The following is a 22,730-nucleotide window of genomic DNA, read 5'->3' as shown; positions in this document are numbered from 1 at the left end:
ATCATACAAGAATATGAATTTTATGTTCATTGTATGTTACAAAATCTAAAGATGTAAGATTTTATATTAAAATAAAAAATATATATATTTGATACTACTCAAGTTGACTTCTTAAGGTACATCATTGTCTTATGGTGGATCTTAAGAAGGTCCAAACTATCATAGATTGAAAGATTTCAAAAATAGTCATAGATGTATGAGGTTTTTTAAAATTTGCCAATTATTACTATATATTCATCAAAAACTTTTCTCAAGTTGTAGCTCTTCTTATATACTTGACACATAAAGAAAAACTTGAATGGAACAAATAAACTAAAGCATCTTTGGAAGCCTTAAAGTTGTCATTTTTTTTTGCACTAATCTTATATTATATTGACTTTTTCAAAGCATTCTTTATAGAAACAAACACATCAAACTTTGCTATGGATACAATTTTGGCACAAATTAGCATAGATAATAAAATCTATTACATAGCTTTCTATTTTTAAAAAAAAAATTAATAATGGAAATTGACTATAACATCCACAACAAAGAAGTCCTTGCAATTGTGGATTCATTTGAAGAATGGCATCATTATATAGAAGGCACTTTTAATCTATTCATTGTATATACAAATCATAAGATCTTTATATACTTTATATTGGCTTGTATTTTGAATCTTCACCAAGCTTGTTGGAGCATATCCTTATCAAGATTTGATTTTAAAATCACTTATGGATCCAATAAACAACTAGATTTGTCAAACACTTATGAGGATAAATTTCACCATCAATCCAAATTACAAGATGGCATCAATTAAGATTTATTTATAATTTTTGGTATAAATTATAAGATATAATAATAAATAAAATAAATAAAATAAAATAAATATAAAATAAGTAAAATAAGTATAATCAAATAATTGTATATAATAAAAATAGTCTATGATCTATTAATTAAATTTTTATCTAATAAAAATAAAAATAAATATTATTAGAATATATTTTTAGATAGATGGTTTTATTAAAGACATAAGAAACATATAATTTCAAATTATTATGAATAAGTTATAAAAGTATAAAGATAAAAAAATGAATAATTGAAAAGTTAAGTAAAAATATTATACCTCAAAGATAACTTACTTTTAGATCAAAGATTCGAGCTTCATTAAGGCTCACATATAATATATATGGGGTACCTAAAGAAGTCTCAAGGCCTTAATCTTATCTTCCTACCTACATCCAAGATGCTACAACTTATGTAAGACTTATGTACCTCCTTGCTTAGAAAGATTAGACTAGTTGATGGTCATCATATTTTCTACTAGTAGAACTCATATTTTTGAATTTTTGACTTCATCATAATATTAAAAAATATTCAAATAGCCTAAAAACCTTTTAAGGCCTTCAAATCTTGTTCCATTTTTTTATAATGGCTTCCAAGGTGATAAAACTTACTTTTATCTAGATCTTGAATTTTTCTCTAAAATTCCTAAAAATTTCTAAATAAATTTTAAAAAATATTATAATATTTTTATAATACTAAAATCTATGTAAGTCTGTATTTTTCTATCTTTTATTTTATAAAGTAATAAAATCAATCTATATCCACTAAAAATCCTATCTTCTATATAATTGATTAAAAAGATATGAAGTTTTTTTTTTATGCTTCTTCTAACTACTAACTAATCATTGATAGGATTTTTATAAGTAATACATATAAACAAGAGACCAATGAAGACATTAGTCTCAATAACTAATCTTTAATATTTAACAATAAATAAAAATATTAAATCAACTAAGATAATTACCTCCAAAATTTGTAAAGACTCCATTTTTATGACTTTTTTTCTAATAAGACTTTTGTAATTTATAAATAATTATAAATTATAATAAATACCTAAATAGTTAAAAAAATCTTAATATTTATATGATTAAATGACTTAAAATTATATTTTTAACAAATCCTCTAATTAAGATGTATTGATAGAATTCACAAAGCTCTTTCTAAATGTTCCTATTTTTTACTAAAAAAATGCATATTTTGATTAAAAAAAAAAAGATGATTTTCTTGAAGTAAAACTATTTTCATATTTAAATTATGAAATCAAAATTAACTATTGATTTAACCTTTTTCAAGTAAGTTCAATTGAATGTCTTTTGATCTTTTTATTCATCATATTAAAAATAATTCTTTTAAATCTTGTGATACTTCTAAGTTTGAAATCAAGATTAATCTACTATATTTTTAAGTCATGATTATACATTCTTAAAGACAAAGCATGATTATGTATTTTTTAAGCTTATTTTTACTTCCCAAGAATTAGATATTTTATATACAATAAAACTTGAGAATTAATATTTAGAGATTTTTTGTGGCCTCAAATATAAAAGGAAATTATAAAATTTGTACAATTATGTGGCATTTGTTCAAGATCAAAAACTTCTCCATATTATTCAAACTAAGATAAAGGATAGAAAATCTTTGCTATAAAAAAAAACATGGCTTAAAAAAAATTGCATTCTATCTTCTATTCTTGTTTATAGTTTTTTGTATTTGTAATACTAAAGAGATAGAAAATCAATAGCCAATAAATTCAATTCAAGAATAATTATTTGCTAATTATTAGACATAATATTATAAATATTACAAACTTTAAAATGATATAATTGAGATGAATACCTTCAAAAATGACATGTTCTTTTTCAAATAGATGGCAAGATATAATGCATTTGATATCACAATATTGGAAGATATTTTTAATGTTAAATGATTTTATTAGAAGTAAGAACAATTCTTGATTTTATTTCAAATATTTTGTTTGAAAGAAGTTATAAAGGTCTCCATAATGATCAAATAATACAATGGTTTTCTTATCTTAGAATGAAACATTATCAATGTTTGAGAGGATCTTTCAACTATCTTTAAAAAAATAAAAAAATAAATAAAAATCAAAATATGAGACAAATACAATTTGTCGCATCTTTAAATTTTTTAATATATGATCATTATTTTTCGTGAAATACATCCTTAAAAGAGAGAATAATGTCAAATATATATATATATATATATATATATATATATATATATATATATTCTAATAATCATTTAGATATTATAAATAAATAAATATATAAATTTAATAATATATTATAAAAAAGCATTTTAGAAGCTTTATAGACGTGATTTTACATTTATACATGTCTATAGGTGATTAATAGGTTAAAAACTTGGCCAATAAATTAGCCATGTATTGCATGTGTTTGTAGCTTCTTGTACAAGTTAACAATGTGGTGCATATATGTGAAATTTATCTTGCAAATTAAAATATGTGTCTTACAAATTAGACACATATCAAAGTTTTTTTAGAATATTGTCATGTGGTTTTAATTAGATAGTATACAAGGATGCAAGAATAAAGCCTTTTTTATTCTTATAAATATCTTTCTAGTCTTTAATCTTATTTCAAGATTTTTTGGTCTTTTTGTCTTTCATAAGAGCCATTCTAATTTTAATACTATATTATTTTTGAATGAATATTTATTCTTATTGAATTTTACAAGAATGTATTAAATTTTTGGTTCTTCAAGTTTCATGTCCTTGGTACTATCTTGGAAGTACAATTGTCTTATAAATGTTGAGGTATATATATCTATTTGTACCATTATATATATCTATAAATACATCTATAAAAGTGATGATTCTATCATAATATAATTTTAAAAAATAACAAAATAAGATCAAACAATACTTAGATACAAGATACATTGGAGCTTTAGAGGCTGCTTGGAGACTTTTTGGCATGTAAATCCCAGAAGAAATACCAAATATTTTTTGTTTGGCCATTCATCTTGTAAGAATGCATCAAGTAAAATATGATCCAAATAACAAGACAACTACAATTTTAGAACGTGGTGAAAGACAAAAGACAACATTAATCTAGTGAAGCTTCATAGATGCAGATTTGATATTATATATATTTGTAGTTGATTATTAGTTTAAAAACTAAGTCAATAAGTTGGCCACATATCTTACATGTTGGCAACTTGTGATACAAGCTAGCAATATGGTGCATATGTAAAAAATTTATTTTATAAGTTAGATATGTATCTTGCAAAGTAGATGTATCTTGAAGGTTGTATAAAACATCTTCACATATCTCTTAGTTAAATAGTGCATATAAAAAATAAATAAAAAAAAAAAAAAAAAAAAAAAAATGAAGCCTTATTTATTCTTGTCAATGCCTTTTTTGTTTTTAATCTTGTTTGAAGAAATTTTAGTTTTCTTATTTTTTGCAATAGTCATTCTAGTTTAATATTATACCATCTTTAAGTACTTATATATTCTATTTAAGTGATACAAGAGTATATTGATCATTTGATTCTTTGTAATTTATGTCCTTTACAATTTGATAAGAATGCTAATTTATTATTCTTATTTTTATTTAAAAATGAGTAAACTATCTTAATTCTTTTGTTGTGTTTTAAAATTATTTAATATGGAGATAGAAATAAAAATTATGGGTGCTATATTTGAAGGAGGTGAAAATAGATTTTCAACTATTATTAATTTTTACAAGCTTGTCAATATTCTAAAGATAAAAATCTCATGTATTGCCATGTCAATCATGGAGGTATTATTTTAATACTTATAGAAGAAGCCAACAATAAAATTTAAAGTCTACACCAAGAAGTTGCATAATTGAAAGAAGCAAATAGATCAATGTCACAATTGAAAGCAAGAAGTCTTACTATTACAAATATGAAAGAGGTGAGGATAGGTATGTTAGAAAAGTTTGATTGAATAAGATCAAAATTTTAAAGATTCTTACAACAAATGAAAATCTATCAATGATTGTATTTTTTCTAATATATTAATGGATTTACTTAAGTTGGATTTATATGTACATTTATATTAGAAAGTATTTTTATTTAATTTATACTTTTGATGGAAAAAGATCTAAAATATTTTTATGATCTAAATTCATTTTTGAAAGTATTCATGGCCATATTTGGAGAAACTGATTGAAAAAAGGTAATAAAGACCAAACTCTTATCTTTACACTAAAGATAATATACAGTCATTATATATATTGTTAAATTCCAAAATCTTACTTATAATGTTAATTAGAATGATAAAGACTTTATCATTAAATTTTCTTTTGGATTAAATGATAATGTCAAAAATTTGTTATTAACTATGTTAAGAATAGATTCATTGAAATAATTTACTGCTCAAACCATTGTATGTAATAATTGACTTTTTAGAAGATTCTAAGAACAAAGATGTGATTGAAAAGAAATAAATTAAATCATAATGGTAATTTTTAAATTTTTATTAACTTATTTATCAAAGTAAGAATCTATGCAAATAGATATAATATATTTCAAATCCTTTACTGAGTGAAAAAAGACTCAATGTTGTCAAAAAAAGGTTTGTACTTATGTTATGAAAAACCTAAGCATACTATTAAATATTATCTTAAGAAGCAATACAATTAAAAAAGAAAGAATATAATTACCAAATAAAACAATATTTTAAAAAATAATTTTTTTAATTATAATAAAGACTATACATTTGGATTCTTAAACAACATCTAATAAAGGTCTTATTTTTTTTTAGAGTCTTCACCTTATTTTACAATATATATTTATTTAAGACCAAAAAATTACAAAGTCTTTGCTTTTGTAGATTCAAAATCCATAATTTTTTTTTATATAAATAAAGACTTTTAAAAAAAATAGAAAATATTCTTAGTCAAAAAAACTAAGTCCATCCATGTAAAAGTTATAGATAGTTGTTTGCTATCTTTTGGAAATATTATCTATGAAAATCTTTTTTTTAGATATAATAATTAACTAATACAATAGCTTAGTAATATTTCATATAATTAGATCTTTTTTTCCAATTCAATTATTTTAGATTTATCTTAGCTAAAAAAGTATAATCTTTGAATAGATTTTATTTTTTATAAACTTAATTATTTCTAAAGCATAATTCAAAACTTTATTATAAAAGTAAAAAGTCAAAAGTAAAATATAACCAAATCCTTATTGATATATGAAAGAATTATTATGCATATTACAAAAGAAAAGCCACCTTTTGATATTTATGCAACACCTATTTTTCATGGAAAAAAATATTTTAAATGGAATTCTAAACAAGTATCAAGATTATTAAGATTTTTTTTAAAACCAATAAGTAGATATTTTTTTAAAACATTTTTCTTAAGATTATTCAATTGATTTTTAAGAAAGAACTTAATTGCCATCTATAATTTATTTCAAAATAAGTTGGATGCACTCAAAGAATATAATAACAAGAACTTGTCTAAAAATTTTATATATCATTCAAAATCTTTAGCGATAATTCTTATCTTATTTTTAAATATAAATAAATAAATAACTACAAATGTCTATAAATTATTGAAAACTCAATAAGATTACCAATACAAATACATATCTTCTATCTTTGATATCAAAACTTTGAGATCAATTCAATAAAATAATAATATAAACTAAAATAGATTTATAACAAGCATATAATTTGGTACAAATTAAATAAAGAGATAAATACAAGACTATGTTTTAAACCAAGTATGTGCATTTTGATTATAATGTTATGGCTCTTGGGCTCAAAAATACACCAGCTTCTTTTTAACATCTTATGAATGATGTTCTTTGAGAGTTTTTTAAACTCATGATTTTTTAATTGTAATATATTTGGATTATAACAAGACCTTGGAATTAATATCAAGAAATTTTTGGTAGCTTTAAATGTGGAAGGCACTCAAAATCTTTATACAATTGCATAATTTTTTGTTCAAAATCAAAAATTCCTAATCATTGATCTTATAAACTTTTTTAGTGATTCTAAATATCAAAAAAAAATATGGTCTTTTGTTTCTATGGATTTTATCACAAATCTTTTAATCTCAAGATGATATGATTTTATATTTGTGATACTAGATGGTTTCAATAAGATTATATATTTTATATAATTTACAAAATTTATTATAGATATAAAAATATCTAAACCTTTTTTAGCAATATTTATTACTATCATGGATTGATTAAGGATATTATATCAAATAGAAGAATTCAATTTTCATCAATATTTTGAAGAACCATTTTTAAGATATTGAAGGTAATTATAAAACTATCTTTGATTTTCTATCCTTAAATCAATGGACAATCACAAGTAAATCAAATTTTGAAGGAATATTTGAAATATGTCATTAACTACTACCAAGATGATTAGATAATTTTTTTCTATTAAAAAAGTTTTTCAATAATAATATAATATATTTTTCTATTCAATAAATACTTTTTTTTGCTAATTCTGATTATCATCAAAAACTTCATATCTTTAACTTTTGAAAAGTTGACAATCCTACATTGAAAGATTTGGTAATTTTTTTATTAGAGCCATAAGAAATAATAAATATTCAATTAAACAAAGCTCAAGAAAAACAAAAGATCAACAAATATCTATTGCAAAAAATAACTTTATTTTCATAAAAGCAACAAAATATGATTACTTCATCATAAGATCAAGACTAGTTGTTCTTATGATAAATTAGATTATTATAGACCTAAACCATTTCTAATTTATAAAGAAAGCAATTTAATTGCTTATTGATTACACCTACCAAAATCTATAATAATCCATCATATATTCTACAGGTCTCTTTTTAAGCTATATAAGCTTGTAGATATACCAAAAAAAAGACAAATTTCACTTCTTTTAAAAATGAACAATAATAAAGATGTGATATTATAGAAGTCTTAAACTTAAATCAATATTGAAATAGGTTAAAATATCTTGTGCATTAGAAAAAATATAAAATTAAAAAATACACATAGAAGCCATCTAAGAATCTTGTATATGTAATAAAAAAAAGTTAATACTTTTCATTGATAACATCTTTCATAACTAACATAAAGAATCAAATAAATTTTGGTTATAAAAAAATGAGGTTTGGTAAAGATTGTATTATATTTTCTATTATTATTTGTGATTTTTTTATATTTATAATACTAAAAAGATAAAATTTTATCTCTAAATAATAAACAATAAAATCATCTAAATATTTTCAAATATCAAAATTTATTAAATATTAGAAAATAACTAGCACATTTGTGAGTCCAAAAAGTATGATATTATATTCAAAATATTCATACTTGATTTAAAATAGCATCTCTAATTCATCTCTTTCTTTAATATATATCAAATGTTTTATTTTTTATAGATCTATTTTGATGCAGATCTTTGTTTGATTCAATTCACCAAGAACTCTTGATATTGAAGTTAGATAATACCTATACTTTAAGATAATATTATTAAATCTTTAATAATCTATACATATTTGTAGTAATTTTTCTTTTTTCTTTATAAAAAAGTTAGAAGATCCTATTAGAGATTTTGAATAGCATATAAAATTCTTTGCCAAGTTTTCATTAATTTATTCTTTGAATGAAGTTTAATCATTTTTTAATAAGCTATAAATTAATCCAAATGGTAGTTGAGCTAATTCTTAAAGATCAATTGAACAATCATAAAGATGATACTCTGAAATAATATATGCATTTTTCTTCTCAAAAACTTCTTGATAATTTCTTATACTTGATTAGAATATTATTTGAAGTCTTTTTTGAAATGAAAATAGGATCTTCACTATATATTACACAAGATTTCAATTGCACAATCTCTATTATAGCTTGACAAACTTGTTTTCTAACACATTGTCTTCTTTGACAACCATACTCCTTATTTGTAGATGTATTGCTTCTTTGAATAATGTTGGATAGTATACATGAGTTTTTCATAATATAAGCACAATATTTTTTGATAACATCAAGTCTTTTTTTGTTTAATAAAAAATTTAAAGTATACTATATTAATTTATATATCTTCTATTTTCAAATATATGTATTAAAGAGATATTTATATTTCCATTAAATTATAAAGACATTAAGATACACATGTGAAGCTTTTATATTGAAATTCAAAAAATTCATTATCACACTTTATAGTAAAATGAATTGGTTGACTTAGAATTTGAAGATTATGTAAATTTAGCATCAATTTCTTTATTTCATATTATAATTTATAGAAAATTTGCTTGATCAATTCAACATCTTTTTATTTCATATCAATTATAAGTTTTGGAATTCTAAAGCATATAATAAAACTAAATAATTGTCTTTATACAAAATACAAATCTTATTGGTTGCAACATAAATTACATCATATTTTTTATACATAGATCAAAAATTTTCCAAAAAAGCCTCTAAATTATCCAATATTAAATCTTTTTTTTCAAAAAAAGATAAAATCCATGATAAAGATGGACCTAAAAGCAATATTTTAATAAACATGACTTGTGACCTTGGGATTAGATAACTTTAAGCTTAATCACCAATTGTATTTGATTGATAAATCCTTGAAACTTTAATCTTATACCATCAAACTTCCTAAGTAAATATTTTTTTAGTTTTCTAATGCTTGAATAATGCTCCACTATAAAAGAAGTAATATGATTTGGTGTAAATGATGAAGTAATTCCAATTATTTTTCTATCTTTACTTCCAATTAATTGTATTGCTCTATGTGGTGGTAAATTGAATTGATACATTGCAAGCATTAAATCCTTTAATTGCTCATGCATTTTTGCAATTGCACCCTTTATTTCAACAAGTTCTACCATGATAACACAATAATAATAAAAAAAAAATATCATATGTACCCCTAAAATATGTTGAAATATCAAAAATATCCATGTATTCTTCTTAATAGCAAATTTATCCCTCAGTTTTGTCATAATATCAAATATATCCTTCAATCTGATAAGATATCACAATTCTTCTTTTAAGTTCAAATATACCCAACCTACGTCTGTGTTAGAAATCTGTGGGCCCTCTCCTACACAGTACGCCTTGTGCCACGTAAACTACGCCCTGGCAAGGCTACTGCGTCGTCGTCGTCGTCATATGGCAGCGGCGTCAAATCGGTGCCTTCTTCGGTCGGGAGCATTTTAATAAAAAGAGTCGGTGCTGAGAGCAGCCAGCCGCAGTCGAAGACGACTACCACTACAACCACGACACATCCGATGAGAGCACTTGGTATGGTGCAGCAGGTAAAGGGGCGGCAGGATTTCCAAAGGATGCTAGAGGCACAGCAGGATCTACTATGTCGTTACCATACTCACAAGTTGAAGGCTCTCCAGTGCGGCGCATACTGCTGCAACAAATTAAGGTGTCGTTGCGGATCGTGTGGGCGATTGTGCGCAGTTTCGACAAGCCTCAGGTTTACAAAAGTTTTATTCAACTTGTAAGTTCATTGAAGGCGATGATGGTGTGGGAAGCATCGGGGAGGTCCATCTAGTCTCCAGTGTCTCCACCGCTTGCAGTAGTTAGCGCCTCGAGATTTTGGATGATAAGAAACACATCATTAGCTTTCGAGTGCTGGGCGGGGGCCACCGTTTACAGAACTACTCGTCCGTGTTATCTCTACACGAGCACAAAAAAAAGAAAGAAAAGAGGGGGGTCATGTGCAACAAATAACCAATTTATTGGCCAAGTTTTCAATTTAATAATCACCATATATACTTAAAAAGTTAAATTTTTATTTATGAAGCTTTTAAAAAGCTTTTCTACAAGATATTATTAAATATACTTATTTCTATTTTATTTTTTTTATATAAGTAAATACTAGTGTTATAATATATATCTATAATAACATTTTATTTATTTGACTCTATTTTCGTGAAAATTGACATTTATGGTTTTTATATAAAGACTCTTATTTAGGGAGTGTGGGCATGTCAAATCTTATCTTTAGCAAAATGATTTTTTCTAAATTCATCTCTATTCTATTATTTGGAATTTTTAAGTTGTAAAGAATCATGTTTTATATCTGCATCCTAGTACTTTCAAACACATAATCAAATCTTTCTTTTCTTTTCTTATTTCTAAATTACTATAGTTTCTATAGCATTATTTTATATTGGATATTAAGTTGAGATTTTAGTTTATTAAGATCTCTACAAATAATCTTGGTTGTTCTTTGTTAATTATAATTTGGAATTTTATTTTTTATTTTTTATTTTGCACAAATAAATTGGAACAAATAAGCTTACATAATCTTGTTGATGTCTTCTAGGAGCATTTATTTAGTTTTATCTACTCATAAAAAAAATAAGCTTTCATACATTTATATATTATTTCTTAAAATTAAGGTTGTAACATTAGTAGGACTATTAATAATAATTCCATGTGTCTTTGAATATTTTTACAATTGATTAATTAGAAGGTGGTATTTTTATTTATATATATATATATATATATATATATATATATGCAATTTATATTCTAGTCACACTTTTTTCATTGTCTTTCTTTCAATTTGACAACATTTAGTATATATTCCTTCTATTTTTTTATAAAAGCTCTTATTTGCACATTTAAAATAATATTTGATAATAGTTAATTATATTTTAAATATAGTTTATTTTTTATAAAATATTTATTATATTATATATCTCTATTAGAATTTGACTTTGACTTATTTATTTATTTAACATTAAAAATTAAATTTTCTAAATTATTTCTAGGTTAATAAATACCTTCTTTTGTAAGATTGATGTGATTATTCTTATATTTTTATTTATTTCAGACTTGTAATAAAAATATTACCTTCTTCATTGAATTGATTTGTTTGTTTTCTTTTATCATTGACAAAGTATAAATACAAGATTATGGCAAATACTATGTTTGAATTATTTAGTTGATTAACACTAGAATTATGAGCCAACTTCCTTCTCCTCAGCAATCATGGATTTTTAAACTTAATGTTAGTTAATTTTCAATAATATTTTATTTGATTATTTGTTGCCAAAAAAAAATAACACTCAATAGATAAGTTGTGGTAATTAATTAAGATATTCATCTTCTTCTTGGTTATGAAATTGATTACTTCTACATCAAGTTTGAATTATTTTCTTATTTTTAGATCCAAGCAAAACATAGGTTCTAAAAAGTCATAATTTTTTTATCTTTTGCTAAAACTTTATTCAAGCTAGTTGCAACTTTTGAGGCCACTTTGAAAAATAATTACTTAATAAATCTTTTTAAAAGATTCACATTCAAATTTTAATATCTTTCATTTTATTCAATGATTTTAGATTCTAAATTATATTAAATTCAAACTTAAAATTGTAAGCTTAACATAGATAAAGACTTATCTATGGATAATAGTACAAATGATATAACATTATTTAAGTTTTATTTTTTAAGTTTGATTATCAATAGAATTAAAAAAATAAAAATAAAAATCTCTTCTTTTATTTTTTAAATTCTTTTTCATTCTATAACTACCTCCATGTCTTTTTCTAATTGCAACAACCATTCATCAAATTATTTATATGAGAGTTTGATTCTTTTAAAACCAATAATTACAATATGATTAAAAAAAAAAAAAAAAAAAAAAAAAAAAAAAAAAAAAAAACTTTATTAAATTATTTCATATTAACCTTAGCATTATGTGTCTCTTTTTATAAATTTATTTTTTTATATATGATCAATAATTTAATATATACAATTATGTGCAATAAGTCCTTGTATCTCCTTCAACTGAATTAGTATAATTAATTGTCTTTATAATGGCACCTTTACATGGCCAAAGAGATGCAAGAAAAGAATTGAATAAGAAGATTTTCACCCTCTATAATGTAGCATGTTGGAGTTATAGAAGGATTGCAAAGGCTTTGGAGGTAGGAAAGTCAAGAGTTCAAGAGGTGGTGAAGAAAAGAGATTTATAGGAGGATCATAATGGAGATGCTCTTTATAAAGGTTGTCTGCAAAAAATTACAAGGATTGTAAGAAGTATAGTAGATGAGGTGATAAATAAGGATCCTATATTATCTTTGAAAGAGATTGTAAGAAAAGGAGATATTGGGCTCTCTTTTTCGAGTATTTGCAAGATTTTTTCTATTAATAGATTCTATTGCAAAAAATCCTACTAGATATCAAGACAAAAAGAAAAACGTAGAGAATTTGCTTTTAAAAGTCGTAGATGGAATTTGAAGCAATGGACTAGAATTTGTTTCATCAAAAAGGCCACTATAGTCTATGATTCATGTCATGCAAGAAAGAAGGTCTATATATGTCAAAGTAAGAAACTTAGTTTTAAGTCAAGGAAGAAGAATGTTGGAATTTTTGCATGCATTACAAAAAGATGTTCTATAGTAGCATTAGTGATGAAGAAAACAAAGAAAGAGTGTACTACTCCTCGCAATAGACTTGGCTCCAATGATGTGCATTTTGCCCAAGATTTATACAAACCTTACATTATTTCTTTTATTTGCAATCTAAGCAATGAGACAAGTCATATCTATCTAGTTGCAAATGGAGTAAGATTGCACCAAGGGCCTGAGAACGTGAGAATCTAGAGAAAATGTAATTATACACAATTACTTTGGCCACCCAATTCTCTAGACCTCAACCCAATTGAAAGTTGTTGGATGATTCTCAAACAATGTCTTAAAAAGTGTTTCTTGTATAGAGAGAGAGACCTTATGATGCCTTACAATTGTTTGAAGTGGCACATGACAAATAGAACCTCATTGATCATGGCACTATTGATAAATGGATAGATGAAATGCCTAGAAGATTGCATGCAATTTTTAGTACATATGGAGGTCACACTCAATGGTAGTGAAGCTTAGATGGTACTATTGTGGTCTTATAAATTTTGTGAATACATGAGCTTGTGTGTGTCAATGGTAGTGAAGCTTAGATGGTACTATTGTGGTCTTCTAAATTTTGTGAATACATGAGATTGTGTGTGGTTGTGAGCCTCACCAAAGCAGACTTGTTTTTCATCAACATGAGTACAAAGACTTATTGCACATTGTTATATATAATCTTTCTTTCTTTTTAAATAATAGTATTACTTTAATTGGATTATAATCCAAATATTATAATATTGAAATCAAATCTAATTACTAATTGTACAAAAATATACAAAAGAATGCAAAATAAATTAAAAAGAAAAAAGAAAGAAAAAAATATTAAAATTTATACTTAGATTGTTTGGGTAGACATAATTATATAAAATACTTATTTTGTTGTCATATTTAAAAGATCCACTACAAAATCACAAAGAAAATCAATATTCAAGATGTTGATTACATTACCAAGTTGCCAAATATTCAAATATAAGACTATAATCCTTAAAAATAATGAAATACTATATTAAACTGCAGTGAGTGAACTCACAGTGTGTATTTGTGTATTTATTGACACACAACTACAAATTAAACATTTGACCAAGTTCAATTAGTCACACAACCATTACCAAATCATACAAGTCATGTAAGTTGCAAATGACAATCCAATGTGACAAACAACTACACTGGTGATAACATATGCCCAGTGAATGTGCACTATCATTCCCTCAAAAGTGAAATACCGTCCCAAAAGAATCATACACAAAACAAGTCCGAGTTTCTGAACTCCTTTCGTTTCACACAATATTGGATTCTAATAGGACGATTACAAAATTCAAAACATTGAGTACAAATCTTGAAACTACACGTCAAGCTAAACGTCAAGCTAAACGTCACACTAAAATTTGTTTAAAAACACACTAAAACTAGATGATTTAACGCATCAGTTTGCTAACTCTAGTTCCAATCATGAAAACCCACATTTCGTAGCATGTAATGTGCTTCATGCGAAGGAAATGCAAAAATGTTTCAGTTCCACACCATCGGTAATCAGTGCGATCGACCATCGTGATGGACACATACCACATCAACTTCCCAACAGTTCAGTGACACCTAACAATTATCTGAACCAAACACACAACACGAAGACTTCGCGACTACTGCCCTTTCCCAAGATGCCCAGCAAGCCCTGCGCATGCGGACCACACACTACTCGCATCACCGCCATCCCCTACTTCCCAACACAGCCGCATCAACCGCCACCCACGTCTACATCTCGCACACCCAACCCAACCTCCACTCGCCTCTCGCCATATACACTCCTCTCACCACCACACCCACCTTTCAACAACCCACTCCACATCAACTCATGCGCACATCCCACCAACATTCCCACACATTGCCGCAACCCGCACCCACACACCCCCTTCCCCCTCAACTCCTTCATCAAGGTAATGGACGCTTTATTTGCACAAATGTTGTAGTACAGGCTGCACCTCGTCAAAGGGCTCGTAAATTACATGGACACACCCAATGGGAAACGCTTACAGTAAGATTACAGGGTCGCGTGTATGTACAGAACTAAACGCCGTCAAAATTTTGAACAACTATATCCGGAAATTCCCCCTCTCTCTCTCTCTCTCTCTCTCTCTCTCTCTCCCCATGCACTCAACCCAACACGCTGGGCTGTGCCACGCACCAATTCATGGCGCTTTCAACCGATTTCCTGGTTTCCTCGCCGCTGCTCGCTAAACTGTCTCACTACATCTGCTCCGTCATGTGTACAGGGATCAAATCTTTCCAATTTTCAAGAAAAAGTCACCAAGAAAATACTTCCAAAATAACTATGCGAAAAAATATTCTATAAAAAAAGTATAAAAAGAAAAATACTCTCCAAACTCGAAAAAAAGCCACCTCCCCCAGGATCCTTCGACCACGCCTCTACACCGCTGCGCGCGTGTCCAACCTCCAAATCAGTCAAACCTGATTCCTCGAACTTCCTCTGGGCCGTCTCGTGCACACCCAGCACCGCTTCCGCTGTGTGCACCTTCGACTTCATCTGACCGCGTTTGGAGCGTCACAAAATCATTACCAAAAATCTATTCGCCCTCCCACTGGCATCGCCTTCTCCAATATCACACTCTCTCTCTCTCTCTCTCTCTCTCTCTCTCTTTCTCTCTCGCTACCTACAACGTCTCCACTTCCACCCCCACCCTACCGTCACGCAAGTGCCGATACTCGAGACCGCGAGTCCGCACCGCCCGACGCAAACCCCTCCACTCGCACCATCGGATTCCCGCCGAAAGACGTCGGCCCGCGACCCGACACCTGATGCGACAGAACCGACTGAGCTCTCTGCAGGAACTGCACGTCGTGAATCAGCGGATTCCCCGACCGACTCGGAGGCGACCCGCAGAAGTACGGCGGCGAACACCCAAAATTCGATACGTCCCCACACCCACCCTGCACCACAGTACGCCCACACATTACCACCCCGCATCCTGTACCACCGCTGCCCCAACTACCCCAAAACCACGTAACACGCCCGTTACTACCACTCATCCCCCCCCCCACACACACACACACAAAATACAACAAACCCCCCACCGCAATGGCACGCCGCCGCATTCCCGAATCCACACCGCACCGGTCTCTGATCACTCACCTTGCTCAGAAGTATATCCAATAACTCAAATCCCGCATCTCCCTCTGTTCGCACCGTCGCCTGACTGCAACCGCCACAACAAAGCACACCACGACTCGGTTCATGTTCCGTCACAGCACCACGCCCCATACAACACTCTATCCATCCCCATACCACGCTACACCCCAATACCACCTCTCCTATCATGTTACCCACACCAAACCACACATGCTCCACACGTACCCTCGTCGCCGCCTTGGAGGCTTCATCAACTCGTTTACAGGACACGACACGTTCGTTGGTCGCCGCGGTTTCGGACAAATCACCTCCTCATCGTTTCCCTCCACTCGAAATCCCGACAAAGGTCGTCTCCTCTCGTTCATCTCTGGACGGCTCTCCAACGAGTTCCAGGCCCCAGCCAGGTGCTGGACACCACCTAGGTTCCTTGCGATCTCCAGTTTTGCTGATTCGTGCGCTTCCAGCCCCAACGAACCCCGTCTTCAGTCTATCACTCTTACCCAAGCACGTTACCGCATTCCCAGTTTCAACAACTTCCAAAACCTATATTGCTCCAAGTCCAAAGACACCGTGGGTGTATGTGTACAAAATTAAACTCTTCATGTACAGCAGCCTCATGTATATACAAGTGTGCGGTAAGATGATCCTGCAAAAGGACCAGAGACCGTACATCAGATTTATTGCTGAAATCCTTTCTTGATCATGGCTGCATCAACAGGCACAGCGTTGTATAGGCAGGCGCACGTATTGTTGGTGAGGACGATGGTCATTAAATAATTGAAGGGAACTGTCCAGGTCTTTCTGACTAATTTAAATCTGCAACTAGCTCTGCTTACGCTTCTGAGCATATAGCATGCACTTGGCGGCTATGACATAAACTATGTAAGTTGTTTAGTGATAGAGGTGCCGATAAACCATTATACAATCGTTCATAAGATGGAACCGAGATCTTTCTTCTGAAATGAAAGCTTGACATCCGTCAACACACATTCTCTAAATGTCCGGGCTAGACCTAACTTTTGATCGAACTGCCGGATATCGCTTGATAACCACACATCAGAGAAGGGCAATGTAAAAGTCATAACTGCGAGCACAGGTTCCGATTCTACGTACGGAACATAGTTGATCAACTGGATGAAGAGTGAAGCAAAGGCGAGTTGCACTGCGAGAATCTTTCCCACTCTTGGGTACGTACTATAGTATCCTCTGGGAAGGGGATGGGGGCAGAGAAGAAGACAATGTGGTCTTCACTGAAACAGGCACCCTTCATAACCTTGCAGATCCTATGCTTCACGTACCATACAAGGCCTGCGGGACCTATGACAAAAAGCGATTCAAGCTCGGTCACCCACGCGCACCTGCCTTCACCGCTTCATCGGCAAGACCCAGCGTGGGCAATACTCACCAGCCTAACTTCTTGAGAAATTCCGAATGGGGACGCACACATGAGACGAGCCTCACGAAATCCATGCGCCCCTCAAGTCCAGATGACAATTAGCCTCTGCTTCTGACTAAACAATACACCTCACTCCGCGTTTCATAGAGACTGGGGAACATATAAAGACGCAGAAAAAAACTGCGCCATACCGCTGCTGATACTCAGGAAAAGACATCCTCTGAATGAGTTTCAAACTCACCGCGACCCATACTTCAAAATACGCTCAACAGTGGTCGACGACAACAAACTTTCAATCGACCCCACACACACTACATGTCAAATACGGTGTAAACCAGCACAAGGGATGAACGCATATTATATTGATCCATAACTTCGAAGTGTGATAACCTTTAAAAACTGCATGTTAAGAATCGTGCTTTGCAAACATCTTGCGACGCCTCTCACTCGCGAGACCAACATTGCTACAGCGGGACAACGCAGAAGAAATATCGGGGAAGAGGTGCGCACTTACCGCACAAGATGGCCGGCAGGAGGAATTAGGCCAAGGAGGAAGATAAGCAAGAAATCGGCCGGCGAAGGGAGGGAAAAATCGAAGTGGCTCGAGGCGTGGTATGCAGAGGCCCTGACAATGTGTGTGGAACGGAAGAAAACATCTTCGTGACCGCTTGGTGCTTTTTATGCTCCTTCTCCGAACTTCTCCGGGCAGCCCGTGTGGTTGCCCGGATCTATTGGGCAGGTGCCTTGGTGGGAATGGTCCGCCGCGGGCTTCGCCCATGAGGTGGCTAGAGTGGGCTACGGATGGGGGCAGCAGTGAAGGGCAGTGCAGTGGGTTTAGGGGGAAAAAGAATCCGTTATCACCGGCCGCCAAGGCGACGGCATTTTGGAGGTAAGCGCCTGAAGGATTTCCAATCGCGTTCCCCTGGAGTTCCCGTGCAGCGTTCCCGGCGGTTGTGGAATCTCAGTTGGGTGGAGTAGGTTGTGTCTCATTGAGCCCTAAGTGGCATTTTTTATTTAAATTTGTATGTTGTATCTCGTGAAAAAAGTATTAATAACTAGTGATTCATTCGAAGCTTTGTTATTTTTATTAATATTATTATTTTGTTAATATATCGATGTGCGTGATGCTGATAGTTTGTTAATGATGCATAGTATATTGTTTTCCTTCCAATAGTTGAATGGAGTATTTTTTATTACATTTCACACTCTAAAAATGTGATTATTGATTTTTACAATTGCCTATCTTTTTATATACATATATATATACATATTTATTTATTTATTATGATTCTTACACAGTTCAAAAAAAACAAAACAAAACAAAACAATGGTGAGAAAATAAAGTGGCGTAAATGTAAGTTTCAATTATGTGAATTGAATTATTTTGCAAACAAATTAGGCTTTACTAATTTGTGAGTTCATTGTAAATGCAAGACACGTGACATGTGACATGTTGTTAGATATATGCAATTTAATAAGAAATAAATTACAGAAAATTGATTATATGCATGTGTTGTAATTTGATATATTCATTGCTATTGAGAACAAATTAGGGTTCCATTAATATATATATATATATGTACGTTTTATTCAATAAAATTTAAAAAAGTTCGATACTTTTATGTTTTTATGTTTTGTTTAATCGAGGAGAATGTATTGCAGTTGTTTGTATATTGTGAATTTAGAAATTTGAATCTTGTAAAATTTCATGCCTTTTGTACATCTTGATTTCTTGCGGTGAAAATATTAAGAAAGTTACCAATTAAGACCTTCAAACTTGGCACCGAAACACAACAATGACCCAGCTTTAAAATCGAAGTAAATAGTGAAGTTTTCTGGTAATAAATCCAAAGGTGAAAATGAAGCATTGATTTCCCAGCTCAGAATAAAGACCAAATCCTTTTTGCTTCGTCGATGAAAGTACCCGAATACATTCGTTATTTCGCTTGTAACATTCGTCACATCATAAATGAACGGAGAACATGTTGATGACCATCATCCAGATTCATCACATACGTGCGAAAGCGTCCTGCCCTACTAGACTGTCCAACAACTCTGCATTATAGCCATAAATCCAGAGGAATAACGCTTTGGTGCCAGAATAGAAAAATCCATGAAAGGCGTGGAAGAGCGGCGATGAACATGTGCTTGGAAAGCCTAGCTGTCCACTGCACTTTTCCGAGGCATCTCAAGACCCCCAGTTTTATTTATTTATTATATATATATATATATATATATATATATTTACGAACTTTAATATCAATAATTTTATGTTTTGAATGAAATTGAATGAGTGAAAACCGAAAGTGTCTATGTCAACGAAAAGCATTGTACCCATCAATTGAATTGGAAATTGAATGTCAAAACTCTTCCATAATGTTCATCAATTTCACATCTAGCAAATTGGTCCTTTATATTGGGGACTTTTCCATGAGCTTTTGTGCACAAGTAGTTTTTAAGATTTTAAGATTTTAGTTTTTTCAAGTTGACATCCATCTATAGGGTACATGGAACGAATCATCCACTATATATGTCCAGCTACGAATAAGTGAGGCACATCCATTGGTAGTCTAAAATGAGGTTGGAAAGTCCAAAAGTCCTTTTGTAATTTGAACATTAAGGCACCCAGTAGACATTTACATTGAATGGTTAAATGTTGTTTCAACATTTATCCTCAAAAAGCTAAAGGCGCTGACATTGCCCTGCCATGGTTCGATGTTGTTGTATTTGGGGAAAGCATCAAATACTTGGAAAATTTTAATAAGTAGTGAAAATCTGCAAAGTCAGCACTGAGATTTCTTGAGAGACTGACAAAGACTAAGTTAAAGCTTCACGAGTTTTAAGATATTTTTAAAGTTAATTTGCACTAAATTATATTTGAGACATGGATGGTATATGCCAACTCCACAGTTTTATATGAAAAGAGTGAACAAATTTCAGTAGGGTTCTACTGTGGCGTTACATCAAACACACACACACACACACACATCTATATATATATATATTTACAATAATACATATGTAATTTAATGAAAAATACAATAAAATACATGTATAATGTATACAAAGTGCATGAAATTCATGCATACGTTTACGAAATAAAATAATTAGAAAAATATAAAGAGTTTTAATAAACAATAATTGAATGTGAACTTAAGTGTTTAAATCTTATTCTTCAAAAGTGTTACAAATCCAACAAAATTGACGAATTCTTGATATGTAACATGTCAATTAAATAAAGACACCGGTCATACATTTGATACTGTTTAATTTTTTACTAAATCTTGGTTAGTTTTACTTGGATTACGAAAGATATATGTCGTTCTTCATTGCGAATATAAAATATTGAGAACCCAGGAAGGAAAGGAAAAGTAAAATCAAAGATTTCCGTCCCCCAGTTACAAAAGCATTGGTTCTGTGGAATGGAAGACTTTGTTTGCCTTCAACTTAAAGGGTGAGAAGTGACAATTAAGTGACCGAGGGCCTTGTTCCCAGAGGACTATAACCTGGTTCCCACGTCTGTTCCCATACTGTTTCACTCTTCACATTTGAAATCCAGTTGGCAGAACAGCTTTTGGCCCTAACCCTGGGAAGGACCCCATGTGACCGCCCGACGTGGCAGTACCCACATCATAGGTCCCACATGTATTCCTATTTTTCTACGTATCGATCTTTAGCTTTTTGTCCTTGAAAAAGCAACCTTTTCGTTTGGATCTATGTCCCATAATTGGCAGCCATGTTGCAGTGGATGAGGGCGGAGAATTTTCTAGTGTTGTGTCAAAACACAAAAAAGTAAAAGCACACCATGAAGTTCATTCAGTTGCGTCTGTTGTTGACACAAATTCGTTATTACATCCAGAGTTAAGAAAAAAATTGTCCCGTCTTATAGGATATATTTTTACCTCCAAACATTTTATTCCCTGTTGCGAGTTTTGTAATCCAATACACACACACACACACACACATATATATATATATATATATAAGTTAAAGTACCACATGAATGGAAACTGTCACTTGCTCTGATGTCGAATTCTATCAACAAGGATTTTGATTATCAGAAAATTTAAGCTCCAATTAATAGTAACATTTTCATTTTTTGCCAGGGAGATGAAGAAGGGGATTTAAATGAACGAATGAAACGCGGTATATCCAAATTTAGACGGATCCATACACTTGCGTCGGTCACGTCTCGATGAATTTTCATTCAGCACGCATTAATTCACTTTGATTGGAACGATGTTGTCGAACCCTAATTCAGGATCAGCGACGAAGGGAGCTCGTGCTGGATCCAATTCGTGCCCCACATCGCTTCTTTCTAGACGCCAACTAATATTAACCCCTGTGCATCAAAACCCCACTCCCTTTTTCAGAACCCCTACCCTGCACTTCCCCTGATGCAATAGAATCCTGCTCCTCGATCCGCTACCCTGGGCGAGCTCATATCTTGCCAGAGCCATGGAACAAGCGTCTCCGCCCGGATAATGAACATATTAGGGATGGAAGAAAAGACAACGAGACGCCACATGAAGACAAAAACGTTGCGATCTGGGTTCTGCAAAGGACAGAGCTGGTGACGCGGTTTTCCGTGAACCGGGGTTGTCGCTGTGGAGTTGCTTTTTCGGAGTCAGATGCTTCCGTTTGCTGGGGATGGAAAGTGGCCCCCCACTCCGCCCCCCGCAAAGTTGGATGAGCATCACAAGCGGTGTTTTTCTGCCCCTTTTGTGGAGAGCCGCGTTTAGCGGTCCGGGGAGAGTGATTAGTGGTGGGCGATGAATTAGCACAGCGATGAAAAAGCACCGCAACAGGATTGCGTCGTGATGACGGCAGGGACATGACGTTGGGGGGAGCCTGAGGATGACCACGTCGGGTGGCGACATCACAAGAATGTTGGCGAGAGCTGCTGAAACGAGGTTGGCGCTGGGGGTTGCGGACTCTGGATTAGGGTTTGGATTGGACTCGTC

At 31.1% G+C, this 22,730-nt stretch overlaps 1 protein-coding gene across 2 annotated transcripts; it reads right to left on the bottom strand.

Moving 5' to 3' along the window:
* Positions 1-15,154: 15,154 nt before the first annotated feature.
* On the bottom strand, positions 15,155-18,417 carry LOC112273658 (uncharacterized). 2 transcript variants are annotated; one of them, XM_024502679.3, is made up of 4 exons: positions 18,281-18,417; positions 16,596-17,016; positions 16,374-16,437; positions 15,155-16,171 (listed from the first exon to the last, which is right to left on the bottom strand). In XM_024502679.3, the coding sequence occupies exons 2-4, from the start codon at positions 16,733-16,735 to the stop codon at positions 15,929-15,931; spliced, it is 447 nt and encodes a 148-aa protein (XP_024358447.1). In that variant the 5' UTR covers positions 16,736-17,016; positions 18,281-18,417; the 3' UTR covers positions 15,155-15,928. The 2 variants fall into 2 exon arrangements, with proteins under 2 accessions (XP_024358447.1, XP_090101373.1); XM_090245247.1 differs by lacking the exon at positions 18,281-18,417 and adding an exon at positions 17,484-18,097.
* Positions 18,418-22,730: the final 4,313 nt, after the last annotated feature.

This window comes from Physcomitrium patens, chromosome 20 (assembly GCF_059467195.1).
Source record: "Physcomitrium patens ecotype Gransden chromosome 20, ASM5946719v1, whole genome shotgun sequence".
NCBI lineage: Eukaryota > Viridiplantae > Streptophyta > Bryopsida > Funariales > Funariaceae > Physcomitrium > Physcomitrium patens.
The sequence above is the reverse complement of the archived record's forward strand: the minus strand, read 5'-3'. Positions and strand labels throughout refer to the sequence as shown.